Source organism: Cydia pomonella, chromosome 4, assembly GCF_033807575.1.
Source record: "Cydia pomonella isolate Wapato2018A chromosome 4, ilCydPomo1, whole genome shotgun sequence".
In the NCBI taxonomy this organism is placed as follows: domain Eukaryota; kingdom Metazoa; phylum Arthropoda; class Insecta; order Lepidoptera; family Tortricidae; genus Cydia; species Cydia pomonella.
Window position 1 is genome coordinate 6205322 of NC_084706.1, and position 22576 is coordinate 6227897.

The 22576-nt window shown below is 37.1% G+C and overlaps 1 protein-coding gene across 1 annotated transcript in view; it reads right to left on the reverse strand.

Annotated features, from left to right (window-relative positions):
- Positions 1-22576, reverse strand: part of LOC133516940 (probable phospholipid-transporting ATPase IA) — a 146641-nt gene that overhangs the window by 98102 nt on the left and 25963 nt on the right. Inside the window, exon 2 of the mRNA XM_061850005.1 lies at positions 16601-16857. Within this exon, the coding sequence (XP_061705989.1) occupies positions 16601-16724 (124 nt within the window). The 5' untranslated portion in view covers positions 16725-16857. The remainder of the gene's footprint in view (positions 1-16600; positions 16858-22576) is intronic.

Genomic DNA, 22576 nt, shown 5'->3' on the forward strand with positions numbered 1-22576 from the left:
GCAAGTGCGGAAAGTAGGAAAATTCGCAACGAGTGTTGATAAATTAAATAAATTGCCACTAGTTGCGAATTATCTATTCGCCCGTGTTTTGTACAATGCTTTACATTACATATGCCCCTTTAAATTTTCGACATACCTAGGCACGGAAAGTGCATATTCCTGCAATAATGCGGGAAAGTAGCACCATATGCTTATCGTTCCCGTACGTTATTCAAGGATATCCCATTGAAAGAACAGAGTCTATTCGTGATCTGGGAGTCAACTTGGACAGTAAGCTCACTATGAGAGAACATATAGACATAATAAAGCATTTCGGTGCCTTGGTTTTGTCTTCAGAGTATGCCACCCTATGACTGACCTGTCCTGTATTAAAACTGTGCACTACGCGTATGTGCGCAGTATACTCGAGTACGCCAGCACTGTGTGGTCTCCGCATTACATAACTCACATACACCGGATCGAGCACATACAAGAAAAATTTACAAAGTATCTAAATTATCGCTTGAGAAAAATCCCTGTAACGTACGAGGATAGATGATCTTCAGACTAAAAAAGCCCACCCATGTACAACAACAACAAAAACCGTGTCGGTAACGCGTATGTGATACCCTGGTGCTTCAGGACTCCATAGGCTACGGTGACCGCTTGCCACCAAGTGAGCCGTATGCCTGTTTGCCACCAACATGGTATAAAAAAAAACTAATGTAGACTCCATAGATTTTTATTCCGTGACAACCGTTAATTTGTATCAACAAAATGAATTAAAAATACCATAAAATTACAAAGAATTCACATTAGTTCTGTTATAATATGAAAGAAATACGAGTATATGCCAACCTTTTTAGGGTTCCGTAGTCAACTAGGAACCCTTATAGTTTCGCCATGTCCGTCTGTCTGTCTGTCTGTCTGTCTGTCCGAGGCTTTGCTCCGTGGTCGTTAGTGCTAGAAAGCTGAAATTCGACATGGATATATAAATCAATAAAGCCGACAAAGTCGTACAATAAAATATAAAAAAATATTTTTTTTGAGGGTACCTCCCCTACACGTAAAGTGGGGGTGAATTTCTTTTTTTGCTTCAACCCTATAGTGTGGGGTATCGTTGGAAAGGTCTTTCAAAACTAATAGGGGTTGTCAAGATTTTTTTTTTGATAAAGTGAATATATTCGGAGATAATCGCTCCGAAAGAAAAAAAAAATGTGTCCCCCCCCTTTAACTTTTGAACCATAGGTCCAAAAAATATGAAAAAAATCGTGGAAGTAGAGCTTAAGAAAGACATTAAATGAAAACTATAGCGGACATGATCAGTTTAGCTGTTTTTGAGTTATCGCAAAAAGTTTCTCCCATAGTAAAAAGACTTACTTTAATTAGGTACTGATTATGCAAATTTGCATATTTGTTTAACTCGCGTGAAAGGTACCGTTTCATCCCTTGGTTAACAATTTACTATACTAACGCTCCAGTTTAGCTTATTGTGATGGAAGAATAACTACGGAACCCTACACTGAGCGTGGCCCGACATGCTCTTGGCCGGTTTTATTTCTTATTGTTTTGCTATTATAAGCGCATTTTCACATAATATTTCGTCATGTTTGACAGTTGTCGTTGTCGTCGGCTGAAACGAGACTGGGAGCAAAACTCATGCTTAAACCGTTCGAGCATTACTTTTGTGGGGCCATTTTTTTCTGTTTATTGTGTATCCAGTTAATTATACTTACATCAATGTTTATGACTATTTTTATAAAATTTAATGTAGTCAGTGACACATGTAAAACAGTTTCAATACACTTGTAAGAAAATAAATGCATCTTATCTATATTCTTTACAGTGCGTATGTAGGTAGATAATGAACAGTTGTCATACAGTTTCGCCTCTGGCTAGCTATGCTTATTCTTTGGCTTAGTGACAGACGTCAAACGCCAAAAATGGCGGACACAATTTGTTCTCGATAGCCTGTCAAGTACATTTATGTCAGTGGTCTGTCCGAGGCTTTACTCCGTGGTTGTTAGTGCTAGAAAGCTGCAATTTGGCATGGATATATAAATCAATAAAGCCGACAAAGTCGTGCAATAAGATCTAAACATTTTTTTTAGGATACCTCCCCTACACGTAAATTTGGGGTGAAATGATGTCTACGACTTATTGCTATATTAAGGTACTTTTTCATGCTTAAATGAACAAAATCATTTAAAAATTACTGCAGTTTTCTAAGATATGTGTTTTTTCATCTATATAGCAATCTAAATGTTTTTCGCTATGAGATATTTATCTTTAGAAATGCAAAGTCTGCGATTGCAAAGTTCAAAGCACGTCCAAAGGAAAAAATATATTACTTTAATTAGGTACTGATTACGCAAATTTGCCTATTTGTTTTACTCGGGTGAAAGGTACCATTTCATCCCTTGGTTAACAATCTACTATACTAATAGCTCTATTTAAGCTTATTGTGGCGGAAGGGTAACTACGGAACCCTACCCTCTTGGCGAATTTTTTTATGTATTAAATATGACACTTTTTGAGCAGAAAAAATATATAACAATCTACAAGATATGAGCAATGATGTAGTTTTTCTGGAAATCTATTTAATTTAAATAATTGAAGAATATAAATCTTGAAGTCCCTATTTCTTTCAGTTTTATCCATATTACTAGGTACTGCAACTTTTATGAAACTCTACAATCCTAACTCTTTAAAAACACTATAAAATAATTTGGTTTTCTTGCTTTTTGAAAATTCATAAAACTATGCCTCATTTCCTAAAAAAATAAGGCTAAATTCCGCCTAGGTTCCTACCACTAGGTATCCCGCTCTCGTCCGTACAGTCAGTGCAGGGCACGTTGTGTTGCTAGACGGACCTGTGCTGCGTTGCGCACGTGAGCAAGCGAAATTCTATTTCAAATGCATAGTTCTGCACGCTCGATCTTTTGCAGCGGGCGGTGCGGTGAGGGGTATAAGCTCCGCCCGCGCGTCGGGTGCAGCCTTAACTATTCTTTAGTCAACACCCGGCAATTCATTGTGGCTATTTGTATAGTCCAGCTATCATTTTACTAAGAGCAACTACCGAACAACGCCATGCTCAACGAGCATACTTTTGATATTAGCGAAACCATTATATAAAAAATTGTATGAAAGCAATTAAAAATCGGAATCTATCGTAAAGTGATCTATATTCTGAGTAAATATCGGATGCGATCAAATCAAATTCTAACCGACTGTCGGCGGCTGCAAGTCCCTCGGAAAATCGAGTTAGCGGAGATGGAGGCTTAAATTATATTACTGCCGGAATTCATTTGGTTCTTTCTTACTTAACTGCATTCCATCGGATTCATAAAAAAATATACTGGTCTAGTTTTACCTAAAATAAGTCTAAAAAAAAGCTTGATTCACAATATTTTGTGAATTGGATAAACCTGGCTTTATTCATAGGAACGATATATAACATGATGATTAAATCTAAAAACAAGAACTTAAGAAATCAAAAATTTTATGAATAGTGTGTATTGATGTGTTATAATTTAGGTAACATACATATTTAGGCGACTTTCAAAAAAGAGGAGGTTCCGAGAAGTACGTGACGTAATTAATAGTGTTTTTGTACTGTTTACCCATTTTTTACCTTACATGTCTAAAATTAAATCTTATGCCATATTGTAGAAATTGAAGGGCCACAGTAAATAGGGCTATTAGTAGTTTCCCATAAATTATTTTTTCACGTCAGCAGCTGAAACAAGGGTAATTTGCTGCTTAAAAACAGTGAGCAAAATCTCATTTTGCTTACTGAGTGAGACAATGGTTATTTGTACAACAAGAGAGCAAAGTTTGATATTTCTTCGAGTGCTTATTTACTTAAAAGCGCACGAGATGTAAATAACTTTGATCTCCTGTAGTACACAATTTTTTTCACGTCAGTCATCCGTCAAAAAATACACGTAGAACTGTCAATTGATGTTCGTTACTTCATTATTTCCTTATTATTTTATTGAAAGTTCTTTCGTTTTGTTTTATTGCGGTAACTAAACTTAATTGTCAGAATACCTTAAGAAAACGTGAGTGAACTAGTGATGAAGACGGATTACCTAAAAGGTTGTAATTTTACCTTCCAAATATGTTCCCACTGCTGTCGTGAAAATTTTTGTGTACTACACGAGATCAAAGTTATTTACATCGCCGAGAGGGGCGGAGGTATATGTTACTCCAGAGTTTACAGAAAAACTACATATATACAGTAGAAAAACACGATGTACCTGGAAGGAACATTTTGACGAACGTTGCAAGGAGAAAGGTGTGTGGTACAAAACTATGCAATGTGAACCTCCTCATATACCTTGGTTCACAAAAGCAGATTTAAGTAGGAAATTAATTAAGATAGCTTTAAGGTTACGTTCTGGACACATTCCGCTTAACAAGTTTGCTTACTTGATGAAAAAAGAACCATCGCCAAACTGTGAGGCCTGCAATAAAATAGAAGACATTCAGCATGTTTTGACGGAATGTGTACGGAATGAAGGCGAAAGATTAGCTCTGTTTCGCTTACTCAGTCTGAATAGGTTGGATATGGGTGGATTCCAGTGTATTTTGGCAGAGCCTTCGTCAGTTGAGGCCAAACAAATTTATTTATTTGTGTTAGACTATTTAAGTAGATATAAGACTATAACATAAATATTGACTGTAATATTGATTAAGGTACGATGGGGCTGACATAATCATTAAGGATTGTAAGTCCCTATATAATATAAGAATAAAAAAAAAAAAAAAAAAAAACTCGTGCGATTTTGAGTCCCTTACTGCGCTCAAGATTCTAAATTAGATCTATTTTAGAATCTTTCGCTTACACGGTACTCAAAATAAGCACTCGAAGAAATGTCAAACTTTGCTCTCTTGTTGTACAAATAACTATTATATTTTTATAATTGCTCGTAGTTTGGCACTTTTATTTAAACTTGCATTTCTATTTAGAATTACGAGTTCTTTCGATCCTATTATGAAAAAAAGAGCCCCCAAAATGTTATTACTTTTTGTTTGTCCGTTTTTTCCAACTGTTGTACAATCGTACAAAATCCTTGGGTTGGTACGGCGTACAGTATATTACGCATATTATTGACTACCGTCATTACTAATGTAAATATAAAAATTTACAATTTTAGTTTTGTAGGTAGTTTTAAGTTTATGTTACTGATTTATTAATTTTATTTCCATAGTTTTAATTAGTTCTGGACTTCCAGTCCGAGCGCCATCTTGATAGTGATATTATTCAGTAAATTAATGTGGTAGTGTGCAGTGAATGGAGAATTAATCTTGAAACGCGTTTAACCGCCATTTTGGAGTCAACGGCCGGTAGTCCACGTGCTACTTGTAACGTCCAGTTATCGCTTTACGATGATGATGATAATTAATTCTGTTCTATTTTTTTTAATAATGTGGAATAGAAAATATGTGTATGGTTTTTTTGTTGTCAGTATGTTTTCATATGTGTTAATCTTTTATGTCTGTGTGTCGTTGGCGTATGTGTCGCAACTAACTCTCATCTATACTATACTATACTCTCGTACGTGTGATCAAGGCATTAGTTTTAAGTGAGTCACCACTGAAAACTAGCGCGACGGATTGCCGCGGCATTATGCTGACTGGACGGTCCTATTTTAGCGTCCGATGTTTTTGTGAGCGTGTAAGCTTTTTATAAATGTACATTTATCCTTCATTCTTTCGAATAGACTGAAAAAATTGGGGACAAACGTCCCCAAAATAAATATTTTCTCGGAATGAAAGGAAAGTTCGTAATTCTGGGTAAACATAATTAGAATTCCCGATTCTAACAAATATTTTTACACAATTTAATTTATATTGACTATAGATATGCCCCTTTTTAGGGTTCCGTAGTCAACTAGGAACCCTTATAGTTTCGCCATGTCCGTCTGTCTGTCTGTCTGTCTGTCTGTCCGAGGCTTTGCTCCGTGGTCGTTAGTGCTAGAAAGCTGAAATTTGGCATGGATATATAAATCAATAAAGCCGACAAAGTCGTACAATAAAATCTAAAATTTTAATTTTTTTTAGGGTACCTCCCCTACACGTAAAGTGGGGGTGAAATTATTTTTTCGCTTCAACCCTTAAGTGTGGGGTATCGTTGGAAAGGTCTTTCAAAACTAATAGGGGTTGTCAAGATTTTTTTTTTTGATAAAGTGAATATATTCGGAGATAATCGCTCCGAAAGAAAAAAAAAATGTGTCCCCCCCCTTTAACTTTTGAACCATAGGTCCAAAAAATATGAAAAAAATCGTGGAAGTAGAGCTTAAGAAAGACATTAAATGAAAACTATAGCGGACATGATCAGTTTAGCTGTTTTTGAGTTATCGCAAAAAGTTTTCCCTTCATAGTAAAAAGACTTACTTTAATTAGGTACTGATTATGCAAATTTGCCTATTTGTTTAACTCGGGTGAAAGGTACCGTTTCATCCCTTGGTTAACAATTTACTATACTTTAAGCTCCAGTTTAGCTTATTGTGACGGAAGAGTAACTACGGAACCCTGCACTGAGCGTGGCCCGACATGCTCTTGGCCGGTTTTTTGATGTTTTTTCCTTTTTCTATTATTGTAAGAGGAAAATGGGGACGTTTATATGGAAAACCGGTCCTCCCCTTTCCTCTGAATAAAATAGAAATATAATTCCAAGCAGTGATATAAATGAAAGAAACTGAACATTTTCAAAGAATAACCGCAATTATAAGAGTGTCACTATAACAAGATCACAAGTCCAATGCCTATTAGCCCGTAGCACTTCCGTAGCAACGTCTACGGCGTAGCGCATAGCACCAACCGTCTCAGAAGAATAACGCACTAAGTCAGTAGCAAACGGGCACATTATATAACGTTTTGTCTTGGAGCGGTACTTATCGTGGGAAGTGAACGGCGTAAGCCCAGGTGGAGGGTTTCCGCTTACATAAAAAGTATGGCACATTCGATTGTAGGTACTTGTACTGCAGACGACGCATTACAACTTTAAGAGGGGGCGTAAAGCCAGGAAATTAGGAAGAAACAAAAGATATGTAATGTTAAAGGTTTTGCTTAAAGTCTGCCCTCCTAAATATAGTCGAAGCGCTACATAAACATTGGCAGTGAATGTGTTAAACCACTAGCGACTTTCGATGACGCGTGCCTTGACTCGTATTGTTATGTTATATTTGGTGTGTTATAAGTAGGGCTCCTGATATCCGTGATACACGCCGATCCGTAGCTACGGGTTCTTAAGCCCGGCGGTACTAAGATCACGAATTTCACGAACACGGCAAGGTACGTACCTCGTACCTGCGTTCGCGACCGGATTCACGTGACACGCCGTGACACGCCATGATACGTAGCCCGTACCTGCGCTCGTGTGCGGAGCTTCGGGCTCGGTTCCGTTGGGTCGGGCGGACCGAACCGGCGTGTTCTTAAGATACGTGAAGCCGTGATCACGCCTACACGGATATACACGGATTCACGTACCCTAATTTCACGTAGCCGAATGTCACGTGCGGAACGGACCAGAAAACCGTTGCCGTGAATCACGAAACCGGGCGCACGGCTACGGGTTCACGAATCACGGACACGACCGCGAGCCCTGTTATAAGGTTAGATTTGACAAATCTGCGCGCCATCTTGGATGACAGGAACTACATATATCGCGTATTGAATTCCTAGCTCACATGGTTTGATTTTTATTTATTTAAGGTTTAGACAGTCCCATTTTATACATCATAGATATTTGATGATGGTGAGTGGTCATTCACGGGGTAAATACCCTGTAAGGCAACAATTACGGTAAAAGAAAAGTTGCAGATGTTTCAAAACAACATACTCCTTTATCCTTATATCAATTCTAACTTGCGTATTTACACATATATTCTGGAAAAGGGCAAACAGCATAACCTGCCATAAAATGCTGTTGAAATGAATAATCGTTAGCCAGGTGCACCCAATGTGCTCCATTTCGGATAACACCGCGGATGTACAGTCGAGTACACAGATATCTTTACAACCCAACATTTCAAATATATGTCAACGCGACCTTAAAGTCAGTGTCATAGAGGCGTGTAAATATATTATTGGCATGTTGGCTTGTAAAGATGTTGGTGACGTCGACTGTACAAAGAACCTGATAGGACGGTAAATTTATTTGCAAATAAAAATTGACCCTTATTAGCTTATCACCAAGCAAGACATGATGTAGGAGACCAGAGAACAGTCCAAAAAATAGGACCAAACAGAGTACTGTGTCTGTGTGCAAGCGCGACTGTACTGTCCAGTGCTCTACTGCCGCAGATGTCAAAAACGATGTTACTGCCAGGAAAATAGACATTTGCGGCAGCAATGCAGGCGGCAGTGATGTCGCGCTGCAATGCTGTAGTAGTAATGCTGGTGCAGTCAGAATCTGAACGTCTTAACTCGTACTAGTTACAGTACAGTATCGACATAAATCGACATAATGACTTAATAATAATAAAAGTGGCGTTATTGTCTATAGTTCGTTTATTTAGTATTAGAAAGAAGGTAAGCGATTTTGATGTATCTTTTTATTAAAAATCACAACTAAAAAAATATGTCACAGTGAATATGTAACAATTATAAATCATATACGATCTTTACATTCTTTTGCTTTCATAAGTAATATAAACTATGTTTTTAAAAGCGTTTTTCAATAATTGTCAATAAAAAGACACGTCAAGATTTTTTATCTTTTTACTAATGTTAAAAAAATGCATCGAACTATAATGATGATAAGATATCATTGCTCCCAAAACAAGACGTGATTCTCTAGCTTGACTTCTCTTTCGGTCACACTTGTGTGTCGAAAACGTCGAAGTACTCGGTATCAGATTCTAAATACAGCGGGTATTTTTGATATACTTAACCACAAATTGAAATCAGACGTACCTATCGTGATCCCAAGGGAGCCATTTGAGAAAGAAGCTTTTGAACTAAGTACTCTTATCTCTTAACTGCCGGAGTGGAAAAACAAACACGTAGATATTCAATAAACACTTGTGACAGTTGTGATGTCGCGTCACAAGGTTTATATTTTAGGAAATATCGTTTGAGTTTATTTTAATACCACGTCGCTTGTAAACATGTTTGTTACAAAATCTGTTATGCCTATTCTTAGAATATTTTCTACCAAAAACGAGGCATTGGCAAAATTAAATATCGACATAACTGTTATCCTTTGAAACGGTTATCACATAGTAACAAAATAATAATGGATTGCTCTGCTGCAGTCGACTTGTACTGGAATTGGAATATTTGTCGTTTTCCTGCTTGACTTTCGTTGAAGCGGCCCTGAGAAAATAACAAGTTCAATTCTACACCACCGCGAATTACAGGCGCAACAGCCATTGCAATAGTCATTCAATTGTTTACCTTATTCTCGCACAACAAGGCTCAAATTTACTGATTGGCTTAGTGTAGTGAGGCAGTTTTCTTGAACAACAGACAACTTTATAATATGTCTTTCAGGTGTATATTTTTTACAGCACGTCATTGGCAACATGGTAAGCGGTTACCATAACCTATAAACGTCTGCAACTCCAGCGGAGCAGGAGCGTGAACGATTGGCACGTTGGCTAAGACCCCAGGGGTGTTGCAAGGCGTTAGTTGATAGTATAATTCCTAGAGAAAACATCCAAATAATTCACAACAGCCTTATAATAGTAGGTAGGTACATTGTGACACAAGTGTGCTACGTTGGGCATTTCACACGAGGCGATGTTGAGCGCGCGAGCGCCCAATAAGAAAGCTGATGCACACGTGTTTCATACAACGTTTTTCAACACACTTGCTAAGAAAAAAGCTAAGACTATCATATTCAAGAAATTTTAATTGTTAAAAATTGAATGAAAGTCTAAAGTCACCGTTTGCCACATTGTTTAGAAATATATACAATATAACATAAGGTATATTAAATATTAATAGGTCTTCACTCGAAGAGAGGTCCTTAATTCATAAATAATTTAAAAGAACTGCAGGACATATATTGAAAAATAAAATAACAAAAATATTTAAATAACAAAATGTATAATTACTTACTTATTTCACATCGTAACCGTATTTAATAATAAAATTTAATGATAAAATTAAATTAGATATATAATTTATATAATTTACTGTAATATAAATTGTAAAATTGCCAATCTAAATTATTTTGCATGTGAAATGATTTACGAATTGTTATGCATTGTAATGTATTTTAATTTATTAAGGAATAAATGAGGCTATAATAATATTATAAAATATTATTAGAATAAGAATCTAAGTTAAATTACAGTTTTTGATTAAAAAAAAATATTTTTTATTTTTACTAGTTTTTATGTGACAATAAAACATTTTTTTTTTTTTTTCATTGAAATCTGTCATACTGCCGGCCTCTTGACCCGGCCGCTGGCGGCCCGGCCAGGAATATGAACCTAAAAGCGGTTCAATAAGATCCACGTTACGAGAAAGTCAATTAAAGCACCGTTAAATAATAGTCTATAAGCCTATAAATATAATAAAAGACAGATAGTAAGGTACATCATAGATGACACCCTGCTGTCCTCTCTATTGAACTTATTTTTAAAGATGAGGTGTAAGTAGGTAGATATGGGTAGTGAGTAAATACTCACGAGTAAATACCGAGTAAATAATCAGTATTTATTAAATTCAGCAGTATTTACTGGTTTGTACCCAAATTGTAATAGGTCGTAAGTGCAGCGTAAACACGCATTTTTGCGCGATATCCAGTTATCTAGAACATCGATAGAACATTATTTAACACATTGAGTACCGGGAACCGGGAATGAGCGCTGGTGGCCTAGAAGAGCGCTGGTGGCCTAGCGGTAAGAGCGTGCGACTTACAATCCGGAGGTCGCGGGTTCAAACCCTAGCTCGTACCAATGAGTTCTTCGGAACTTATGTACGAAATATCATTTGGTATTTAGCGGTCGCTTTTCGGTGAAGGAAAACATCGTGAGGAAACCGGACTAATCCCAACAGGGCCTAGTTTACCCTCTGGGTTGGAAGGTCAGATGGCAGTCGCTTTCGTAAAACTAGTGCCTACGCCAGATATTGGGATTAGTTGTCAAGCGGACCCCAGGCTCCCATGAGCCGTGGCAAAATGCCGTGACAACGCGAGGAAGAACAGACATTGAGTACCGGGAACCCGCTCCGCTCGGCGGGTTCTCTGTTCGTAGTCTCTTTCCTCTACAAAGCGGGAAAACGCTGGGATCGGCTACGAACGTAGCGCTACGAAAACGTTGGCAGCGAATGTGTTTAGCCCACATTGTGTTCCACTGCTGGGCAAAGGCCTCCCCTGTTATCCGCCACTTATCACGGCTTTTTGTATGCTCCCGCCAGTCGTCAGTGGACTCGCCACAGAATAAGTCCAGGTCTTCACGCCATCTCATTTTTGGCCTATCTCTGCCTCGGGTGATCTGTGGTGCCTATTCGGTCGCCATTTTGGCCGATCTGTCCGAATGCATCCTACAGATTTGTCCCGCCCAATCCTACTTGAGCTTGGCGGCCTTCACACCCACATCTGCGATACCAGTTTTAGAGCGCAGCTCTGTGTTCCTTATCCGATCGGTTCTGCGGACTCCGAGTATGCTGCGCTCCATTGCTCGCTGGCAAATTTTGAGTCGGGAATTTTGAGCTTCTGTTAATGACCAAGTTTGGGCGCCGTAGGTTAAGATAGGTAGGATATACATGTCGAAGAGTTTGCGTTTTAATGCTAGTGGAAGGTTGCCCTTGATTAATGCCTTCATGGAACAGAAGCTCGTTTACGATGCGTCGATCGATTTCCTTGGACTGCCAGTTATCGAAGGATGCTATCAGGTCCAGCTAGGTGTATTAGTCAACATATTGTATATCCTGCCCATCTACCGTGACCCCATGCTTCGCGCCATTGGTCATTAACTGGGGTTTCGAGTCCGACTTCAAGACTTGCCGTGCTAAGGTCTTGTAGCATTTTATCTAGATGGGGTGCGTGGGAAAATAAGACAATGTCGTTGGCGAAACGCAGGTTTGTCAACCTTTTTCACCGACGTCAATGCCCATTGTTTCCCACTTGGTCGCCAGCTTCTGGAAGATTTCCTGTAGGCAAGAGGTAAACAACTTTAAGTCCCATTAGTTTAAAGTAAATACCTTCTTATTAAAACAAAATTGTTAACGCATTATCATAAATTGCCTCGGATTGTAGATTACCCTCTTTTCCAAAAACAATTAAGCGTCCTATATACTTTTTATTATGTAAATATTGGTAATATACGTTAACACTCTTCAATAAAAAACAATTTAGTTCTTAAATCTCACTTTTTTAAATATTTACCTACCTCATTTAACTCCTAGCCTCTCAGACGCATGTAAAAGGGCTTTCTATTTTATTGTATTTTATACATATTTAATTTGACGAATCAAAATTAAATTGTCTTGGCAAATTTTTATAAGTGGGCGGCTAGAGAATAATTGAGTTCTGGTAAAGAGTTGAAGTCAAAACTCACCAAGCCGCTTGAACCTCCAAACCGTCCCCAAACACATGACACTTAAAAAGTCAATTAAAGCACGGTTAAATAATAGTCTATAACGTGAGCTACATAAAACACGAGGCAGGTAGCGAGGTACATCATGATGAGAATCTGAACCAACATGGTGGAGCGTCGCGAGTCGACTGTGGGAAGCCGTTCAGTGTCGACTGTTTCGAGACGTCGCGTAAATCGTGTTGGGGGTTAATTAGTGTAAAGCGGCTGTTTAGCAGTTTCGGCTTATTTTTAGTGATATCACGTGGTGATGTAACGTCTGATAATTAATAACGTCATTAACTGTATAACCTTTAAGATTCTGCATTAGTCACCCCTACAGAGGGCCCTTCTGCCCGCGACTAGGTCAGAACTCAAATTATTTTGGTACCAAATCTGATTTAAATCAGTAGCGGTTTAAACGTGAAGACATAACTGACAGACAGAGTTACTTTCACATATATGATATTTATTAGTGACTCTGTGAGCTGAGCATTTTGAGAAATTTCCAAAAAAATTATCTACTATAAAATCCATGTGACTCTTGAACCTGGTAACAACATTTTACAAAAATCGGTTGAAAAATGCGCCCTATAGAGGAGAACATCCGTACAGCTGGAACATACTAAAGCATTTTTGCCCAAACAAGCTTCGCTTACGCTTCTCATTCGTTCGCAGAGAGATAGAAAATCAACTATCACGCGCGAGCCTCGAACTCAGCTATCGAATTCTCATTAGCTCAGTTGGTAGAGCGGCGGCCTGGGATTCCGAAGTCGCGAATTCGAGTCTCGCCTGAGACAATCAATTTTTAAATTATTTCTACTTCTTCCAGCCTTGTCCCATTTGTAATTGGGGTCGGCTCTCCTAATCCTCCTTCTCCAGAGATATCGTTTCTGGGTCGTCGCTGAGTCTAAATTGTTATTAGAGAGAGACTAACTTTTCAATTCTTTCTTTAATATTAAACATTATGGCAGTTAGAAGTCTTTTCTTTATTCAAAATTAATCCAACTTTTAAAATTTCGCGTTTATTCTCCTGTTATAGTGGTATATAGGATGTGAAGACAATAGGCTAAATTGAATTACACTTGACAGCTTTTTCATGTACATACTGGCTCTGTAGTTGCTACATACAAAATTAAACTGCCAAACGTTGCCAAATATAAGTAATATTACCTAGTCACCTTAATATTATGTCACTAATGTATTTAGAATTTGAAGACAGGCATTACACATCATAAATTAGAATCATGTAGAATGGAACATACATGCCCTTAGCCCGATTCAGATACCAGCATCGTTGGCAAAGTAGCAACTAGGCTAACCTGTTTGAACAGACGAGACAATGCCATGCTACTAAGTGAAGCGGTTTTCGTGCTACTGTGTGCGAGAACTGGAGAAGGACATATATAACGTGCAAGCCTATCTCGCTCACATTGGGAGGGGCGATTCGATTTTTATAATCAGCCGTCAATATTTCTGCGGCGGCATCATGGTTCCATTTTTATCACTTGTCACTATGCCCGTCACTTTCGCACTTACATACTTGTTAGAACGGGACAGGTTTGGTGATAAATGATAAAGAGCCGACCATCTTAGCCCTACTGGTTAAAGAAATGTCATTATTAAAAGTTGACAGATCTTATTCAGTAAAGTTCGTTTGTTAGTCGTATACCTCGAAATCAAAATATCCTTGTAGCTTTTCGCCTATTCGCGTTTCGCCGTGAGAGCGTATTTTGTTGTAGCGTGTAATATCGGTGGTTTATTTTGTTACTCGCATATATTTCACTGGGATATAATAAAAATACGGTCGGTTTTTGACCTCATTGTTACAGCCATATATTAACTAGCTTTGGAGAATTTGTTGTTTAGGAAATCTACCTCTAATGCGAACACGATGATTTGGGAAAGTAGTTGTCGAAATTTAAACAATTAGGTAATCAATTGATTTTATTAGTCACATCAGTGATATGCACAACGAGGTTACATGTATCACACTCATAACCAAGAAATAAACTACAAGTGCGAAATTCATTTACAAAACAAAACTATAGAGGTATAGTGCTTAAAGGAAATATCGCAATGTGTAATAACGCATTAGAAACAAATATCTATCGAGGTGAAAAGCGACTACAGTGAAGAAAGGCAGGAAAGTAAATATACTATGAATTTTATACACCATTGGCGACATACTACAAGAAAAAAAATCTGTTCAGAAATTTTGAGATCGCGGCGAAACGCGAATAGGTGAAAAGCTACAAGGATTTTTTGATTTCGAGGTATACGACTAACAAACGGTAAAATTTTATATTAAAGGAAAATAAAAAAAACATCGCCACTAGTTGCATTTCAATAAAGAGCACAATGCAAATGAATGCCGTAGGTAATCGGAATTGGTCGTGTTTGGTTTTAATGTATGTTTATTTTTGTTGTACCAATGAGTTACTCAATTTGCGTTTTTTCCATACACAGATAAATGAACTTTAAAGCCAATTTTTTTATTGGACGCTTTTAAGCAGGATCAAAACTTTTACTTCTTAAATCTGTAATCCCTAATTAAAATGTACTTAACCGTGCCCCTAAAACGAATAAAAAAATCCATTACAGTCATTTAATAGAAAAACTTAATTTGTTTATGTAACTAGTGACAGAGTATTTATGAGGAGCAGGCGTTTATCGACCAATCCCCTTGTATCACCTACTGTAATATTGACAACGGTGTTCTCTAAGTTTGACGGAAATTGTACATACATTAGAACGGAAATAATGATAGGTACATCTGCACATGGGGCTGTCCGTTTTACCCATTTTGTGTAGGTGTTTGTTTAATGTGTATATGTCCTGTAATTAATCCTACTATTTTCCGTAGTTTGTGTCTGGGTGTTTTCAGTAGTGTTTTGGTGAGCTTCTGGTTTTGTTCTGGTAGAATTTCTTTGGTCTGCTTACATGTGTTCATTTCAGCCCAGTACTTATTGTGCAGTTGTTTGTGATGTTGGTCTAGCTGGTTTTGTATGTAGGATACTGGTAGGGGTATGAATGGGTTCGGGTCCATGTGCCGGTGTTTTTGAACCTTTTCTGACCAGTTCATGCGCTGCATCATTTCCTCTTAATCCGCTATGCCCCTTTATCCATTGTATTGGATAACGAGGTTTAAATTAACTTATAATTTCGTTTAGCATAAACCTTCTTACCCAACACAATTCATATGTAACGTTTCAACTATGCTAAATTTTGCACTTGCACATCTTGTTCAACTCTGTCTTACAGATACAAAGCTTGTAAGTATATTGTACATTTTGGGACGAAACTTTCATCTAAGTACGCTAATAGGATTGCTCCAGCAACACAAAGTTAATAGGTACATATCTACATACTCTTTGAGTCCTTGCAAACTTGCAACGTCCTTAAGATAGGTATCGTACTCGCAATATCGTATTATATTAGAATTCGATATCGCTGATTTTTATTTTAGCATTTGATAGTTTTCTTCTTAAATTCGTCCAAGACATTTTTATTTTTTATCTTCTTTAAATAGATATTTATATAAACGGTAGGCACCTACAGTGGTAGCAGGCGGGAGTAAACTAGCGAGGTATTACAAAATAATATTAACACATTTAACTTTATTGTTATTCAGCTTGCGTAGTGGTAGGTACTACATCCTGCCCATGTGAAAATACGCCATAAATTTATAGTAATTCTGAATAAAAATAACTTAAAACAAAACAAATTCATATTTTTGAAAAGAAATGGTATTTCTTTTTCAAAATACCCAAGCCCCCACTATTAAATATTTGTTCAACGAATCTCGTTGAAAAAGTTTTAGTTGGTCGTATAAATATTAATAACTTTTATTAAAAAGAACCGAATTTATCCGATTTAGTGACTTATCAGAAGAAACTTCTTACGGAATGTCGCTTTCAGGAAGGAATGGTCGAGTTACTAAAAAAATATTACAATGACGAATCAGGTGTGTTAGCCAAGAAAGCCTTACAGTTTAGGATTTAATGCGACTCACTATGATACCTCACTCACTATTTTTTGAAGAATACCTAAGTAAAGAGCACGAAAATGACGAAACCACTTACTGTCAACATGCGGCGGTTCCACGATGACGGTCCCCGGCGTGCTCAGCGACTCGAGCGTGTCGCGGCTGTCCACCGGCCGCAGCGCCAGCTCCACCGTGTCCGGCGAGCCGCCCGGCCACGCCATCCTCCATCACTGCCTCCACACATTCATCACTAAAACACTCCACTTCCTAACGTGCAATGGATGTAAAAAGCGCTATTATTAACGCGCCATACTCAGCTTCTGTAGTGGAAGTCACTTGAACACTTCGAAGCTTCTTTTATTCACGATAAAATAAGTGGCTTTTGAAAATTAGAGCGACATTGCATCGAGCATCGTTCTTGATTAATCGTTTTATACATTCTCAGTTAAAATACCAAGCAGTAAAGAGAGACTTTTGTTAATTTCATCCGACTGAATTAGGTTGGGTAAAATAAATATATGGTACGTAAATTGGAGGCAATATGGTTGTTTCAAGTAGAAAAAGCGGCCAAGTGCGAGTCGGACTCGCCCATAAAGGGTTCCGTACCATTTATGACGTATTAAAAAAAACTACTTACTAGATCTCGTTCAAACCAATTTTCGGTGGAAGTTTGCAAGGTACTGTATATCATATATTTTTTTTAATTTTTCATTTTGTTATTTTAGAAGTTACAGGGACACACATTTTTCCACTTTGGAAGTGTTTCTCGCGCAAACTATTCAGTTTAGAAAAAATTTATATTAGAAACCTAAATATCATTTTTGAATACCTATCCATAGATACACGTATGGGATTGATAAAAAAAAAATTTTTATTTTAAATTTGATGACATTAAAAAAAAACTATTTGCTAAATCTCGTTCAAACCAATTTTCGGTGGAAGTTTGCATGGTAATGTATATCATATATTTTTTTTAGATTTTTCATTCTGTTATTTTAGAAGTTACAGGGGGGGGGGGGCACATTTTACCACTTTCGAAGTGTCTCTCGCGCAAACTATTCAGTTTATAAAAAAATTATATTAGAAACCTCAATATCATTTTGGAAGACCTATCCATAGATACCCCACACGTATGGGTATGGTATGGCTGTGACATAAACGGACAGACAGACGGACATGACGAATCTATAAGGGTTCCGTTTTTTGCCATTTGGCTACGGAACCCTAAAAATGGAATTGTTTCACCACAGTAATGACATTAAGTTTACGGAATACCTTACACATAAGAAACGAGAACGAATAAACATTTAAAAAAAACATCTATTTTAAAATCTACTATACTTAGAAAATTGATTAAAGTGACATGGTTTCATTATGACGCCATCGTCTGAGTTTTTCATGCAAACTTCATAGTAACAGGTCATTTTAGGTTTTTTTTACGAATTTCGTTTCATATTTATACATAGCTTGTTCGTACTCACAATAAATAAATAGGTCTAAATCATAAAGAGTAGCTGATTTGACCGAATATTACTAAACTACCCTATGGAATATTGAACCACTTTAACCGCTTATAAATCAGAATATAACATTAGTAAAAATCGTAACATCTAAAGTTTCGTCAATGGAAAGACCTTACATGTTAGTTAATTAATATATTTGATACACGAGCAGGTATATCGTAAAACCACTGGCAACGCGGTCAAAACAGTATACGTAGGTTTAATTTATTATGGCACTATCAGTGAAATTGTCCGGTAGTAAAAATATAACGTATTTAGTTACGTATTTGTTTGTATTTGTGTGAGTGAATTGGTTAGCAGGTAGAATAAAAATAGCAGGAAATAACTCGAGGTAGACCCACATATTCCGAGATATAGCTTTGCACAAGAGCTAATATATGCTATGGTCGTTAGCGTAATTTTCACTCTTTTTCTCTACTAGTCTATTGACAATCTCATAGGGCGTGACAGCCACTTTCTCTTTAATATTCTACAGTCAGTATAAGTAGTCTGATATACTTAAGATGCACGTATAAAACATCATATTATGATCGTCATCCGAAGCCTTTGTCAGCGTTGGGGTTCCGGGCATACTTGAGCTCGTCGGTCTGGTAAGGGACGATGGCAAGAGGCCCGACAGTATGACGCTGGTGCCTTGGAAGACGGGACGGCTTAGGGGCCATAGAGTTAGCAGAGGCAACCCAGAGTAGAGAATCTGGGTTCTGGGCACCAGCTGTGATACTGGCTATGCCGCGTCCGTGGCGGAAAACTTTTTTTTGGATTAGCATTGCCATTCAATGTGGCAATGCGGCCAGCCTTCTGGGTACACTGCCCACCGACAGCGACTTGGGGGACCGGTTTTTATTTTTAATGGTGTAGTCTCATAAATAAATAAAAATCATTGAAAAAACGCATATAAACACTTATAAATATCTCGAGGACTGGATTGTCACAATCTACGTCTTGATTTGTAATAAGCTGTGCCATAATAAATACATAATATTTCAATGATATTGAATAACCTATCTGTTAGCAATGGCAGCAATAGCATTAATTAATAGTTAGGATAATCCAAGAGTCATTCGATGCTTGTGCAACAGCAGGATGGTCACGCGTATCGTCTTCAATAGTAAGTTCATGTTTTGCATGATGATTGTCCTCTATCGACCTGGGTATATACTCGTATTCGGTACATGTTTTGTCAAAGCCTCTTTCATGCCTTTTGAAATAAAATATACAGGTGGATTCACGATCCTTAATATGCATAAACTTTTGTGACCCTGACTGCACACTTAATATATTTTAATGTACATTCACCAAGTTAATTAACTAAAGTACCTAAAAATATCTTTGTCTTTTAAATTCTATTTTAAACTGCAGTCGGGTTTTTTTAGTATTAATTAAAAACTATTTTTTAATCACTTTGTTTTATATATTTTAGTGATAAGACAAACAGACCATATATTTTTAAGATTTCTCGGGCAAGTTAGATCCTTTACGTATTTTATATTATATGGATCGTTGATATTTTTTTCAAGGATCTATGTAAGATGTGAATAGACAGACCATTTTATTGCCTTACGTATTTTAACACGACACACACGGCCTTCGACAAAATAGTAGTAGGTTAGTGTAAGTACTTTTGATGTTTAAAGGTCGTAGGCAGTCTAATTTTACAAGAGATTTTGAGTTTTGGGCTATGGGAACTGCAGGCCGGGTTCATTCTAATTCCCGATGAGGATTCCCGAGGCGTGAGCTTTTTTACGTATACGCAAAAGTACATGGCCACATTATGAATGAATTCATTCATAATGTGGCCATGTACTTTTGCACAAATGATGCAGTTCATAGCGTAATTTTTATCATGAAATAGAGAAATCAGAATCTTAATCTATAACGTGTCCGTCCAGTTTGCAGCTCACTGTACTTTACAAGACAGAGCCAAGAAGCGGGTTACTTTGTTAAACTTAAACGGAACAGTGTTGCATACTCAACAAAGCAAACCACATTCACATTCAAGGGGAACCACATTCACATTCAAGGGGAACCACATTCCTCCCAACAGAACAGCGATAATATGGTTGTGCATATGTTTAAGACTACAAATACCGAATTTGTCGGTTTTTTGGTACTCCTACTCGTATATATCAAGGGCTGGAACGATTATAGACTTTATGTTTACTTTAAAATTGGTCCTATTGTCAACACGTAATTAATATGATGACGGGACCCCATTCGAAAAATCGAGGGAACGCTTCAAGTGCTTTGGGAATATTTACAGTTAATGTGACTACTTTTTATAATAGTTTTATTAGTAGATTATTTTGCTGTGTCCATTTAATTTTTTTTTTTATGACTTAGTATAGTCGCATGACATTATGAAAAAAAGCTGCACTTTAAGATGGAAGCAAGCCGCTTTGCATGGTGATAGTAGACTCCAAAGTAGACGATTTTTTCCGAAGCACCCAAAAATTCACCCCTTAGGAGCTGTGGTTTAACCAGGTCTTTTAGGATAAAGACAAAAATTCCACTAGTTTCAGGGATTAACAAATATTGAAAGATGTTATATCATTTGAAAAAAGATAACTTTTTTTAACGTAAAAAAAATAAAAACAAAAACTTTTCAAACAATATTAGTGTGAAATAATTAAAAACCATTTTTTTCTTATGCTTTATTCTTGCAAATAAAGTCCTAGACTTTGAAGAATGTATAAAAATAAGTATTTTATGTTAATATAACCGCATCCAAATCGGTTAAGCAGTTTTTGAGATACACGTTTCGTAGTCCAAAAAGCGTGTAGGTAATAAATTTTAAGTAAATTAGCAGGTATGTACTTACTTTGTACTACATTAGGGATATGTCTGTATAGTATATTTTTACAAGAAAAGGATTATTCATCTTCAGCTTCGCCAAATGGCCCGTACGAATAGAGGAGTAGGAAAAGACATTTTCCTACTCCTCTACTGTTATCTGTCATTTATGCATTCATTAACACGAATATAAGAACATCCATAAAAGATTTCAAGAAAAGTCTATATTGTCTATTCCTCATAAAAGCTCTTGTGCTTTTATACGCTATAACGTTACTGCGATTAATGGCTACCAACCTAACAAAACCAAAACGAATACGGTTTTAAACTAAGTGCATTGATGCCAACTTACAAAATATTCATTTGGTTGCATAGTAAAAATAATTACTTCATAAGTCAGAAACACGCATGTGACACCCGTAATATAGCAACAATAGCAACACCCATAGACTACGAAGACCGCTTAGCGTTGCTTGTTAGTCTCCGTAGGCTACGGTGGCCAAAATTGAGAAAAAACTGTCCAAAAAATTAATTTAGCAAGTAGCAAGTACCAGGGCCTCATGAGTTACGAGGAGGTGTCGCCGACCGGCCGGCCGCGGCCCGGGGCGGGCCGGGCGCGTAACAAGGTATGCTCGCGCGTCTTGGCTATATACTTTTGCTGTAATTTGTTTACCTAAATTAAGATTTATTTTTGTTGACTCGTAGGAAAAATATTGTATGCAACGTTGTATAAGTAGGTCAAAAAATTCTCGTGGCGTATTCCTTTACAATGTTCGCCTACGCCTTCGGCTCCGGCTCACATTGTAACTCACGCCACTCGCCTTTTTTGACCCTTCTTATACAACTGTTGCATAAAATACTATTACGAAATAAAGATTAATTTATTTATTTATTTATTGTAGGCATCGTCAAACATTGTACTCAAAAAGTATTATTTATATATGTGGTCAGCTTTAGAGCAGTTATGTTAATTGTTTCGCTACAAAATAGGATAGATTTTTTTTAACTCAGTTTAAGACATTTCATGGCGAGTAGGGGAAAATGACTCAAAAATTGTACCAGAAGTGATTGTTTTTTTTTTCATTAAACAAAGCTGTTTTCTTTCGATTGACACAAGATTTATCTTAATCGGATCCGTGGAACTTGTAGATTTTTTTCTGTTTTTAATAGACCTCACTTTCCCTCGGCTCCTAAGGGACGAAACTCCGGGTGCTTTGAAAAAAAACGTTTTATTTGGGTGTCCACTATCATCGTGCAAAGTGGCTTGCATCCATCTCAAAATGCAGCTTTTTGACAAAAAAGCTCCATAAGACTAGTAAAGAAAAACACCACGTCATTTTAGTTAAAAACTATTTACACTTTCACTGATTGAACATACTTGATACTCGTTTAAAAAAAAAACTCACGTATAGGTTACGTACGTAGGGTAGGTAGGTACGTAAAATTTAAATGACAATTTGATTACACCCTCTTATACAATCACGGTAATTCTACACTGAACGTTGGCGGCAACTAAAGGAGTTCCCAGCAGATAGCACTCCAAGGATAAGATAAGATAAACTCAACTGCAACCCGGTGATAAGGAGGAAGACGATCGAGGATATTAAATGCTCTACATTATATCACTTTTGTCAATAGAAGGACAACGTGAGAAATTAGGAAGTAATAAAGTAAGTATATCGTGTATAGGTACCGTTCGGATTCAGACTACACCAGCATTACTGCTGCAGTATTCTAGCGCGAAATTATGCTGTTGCGAA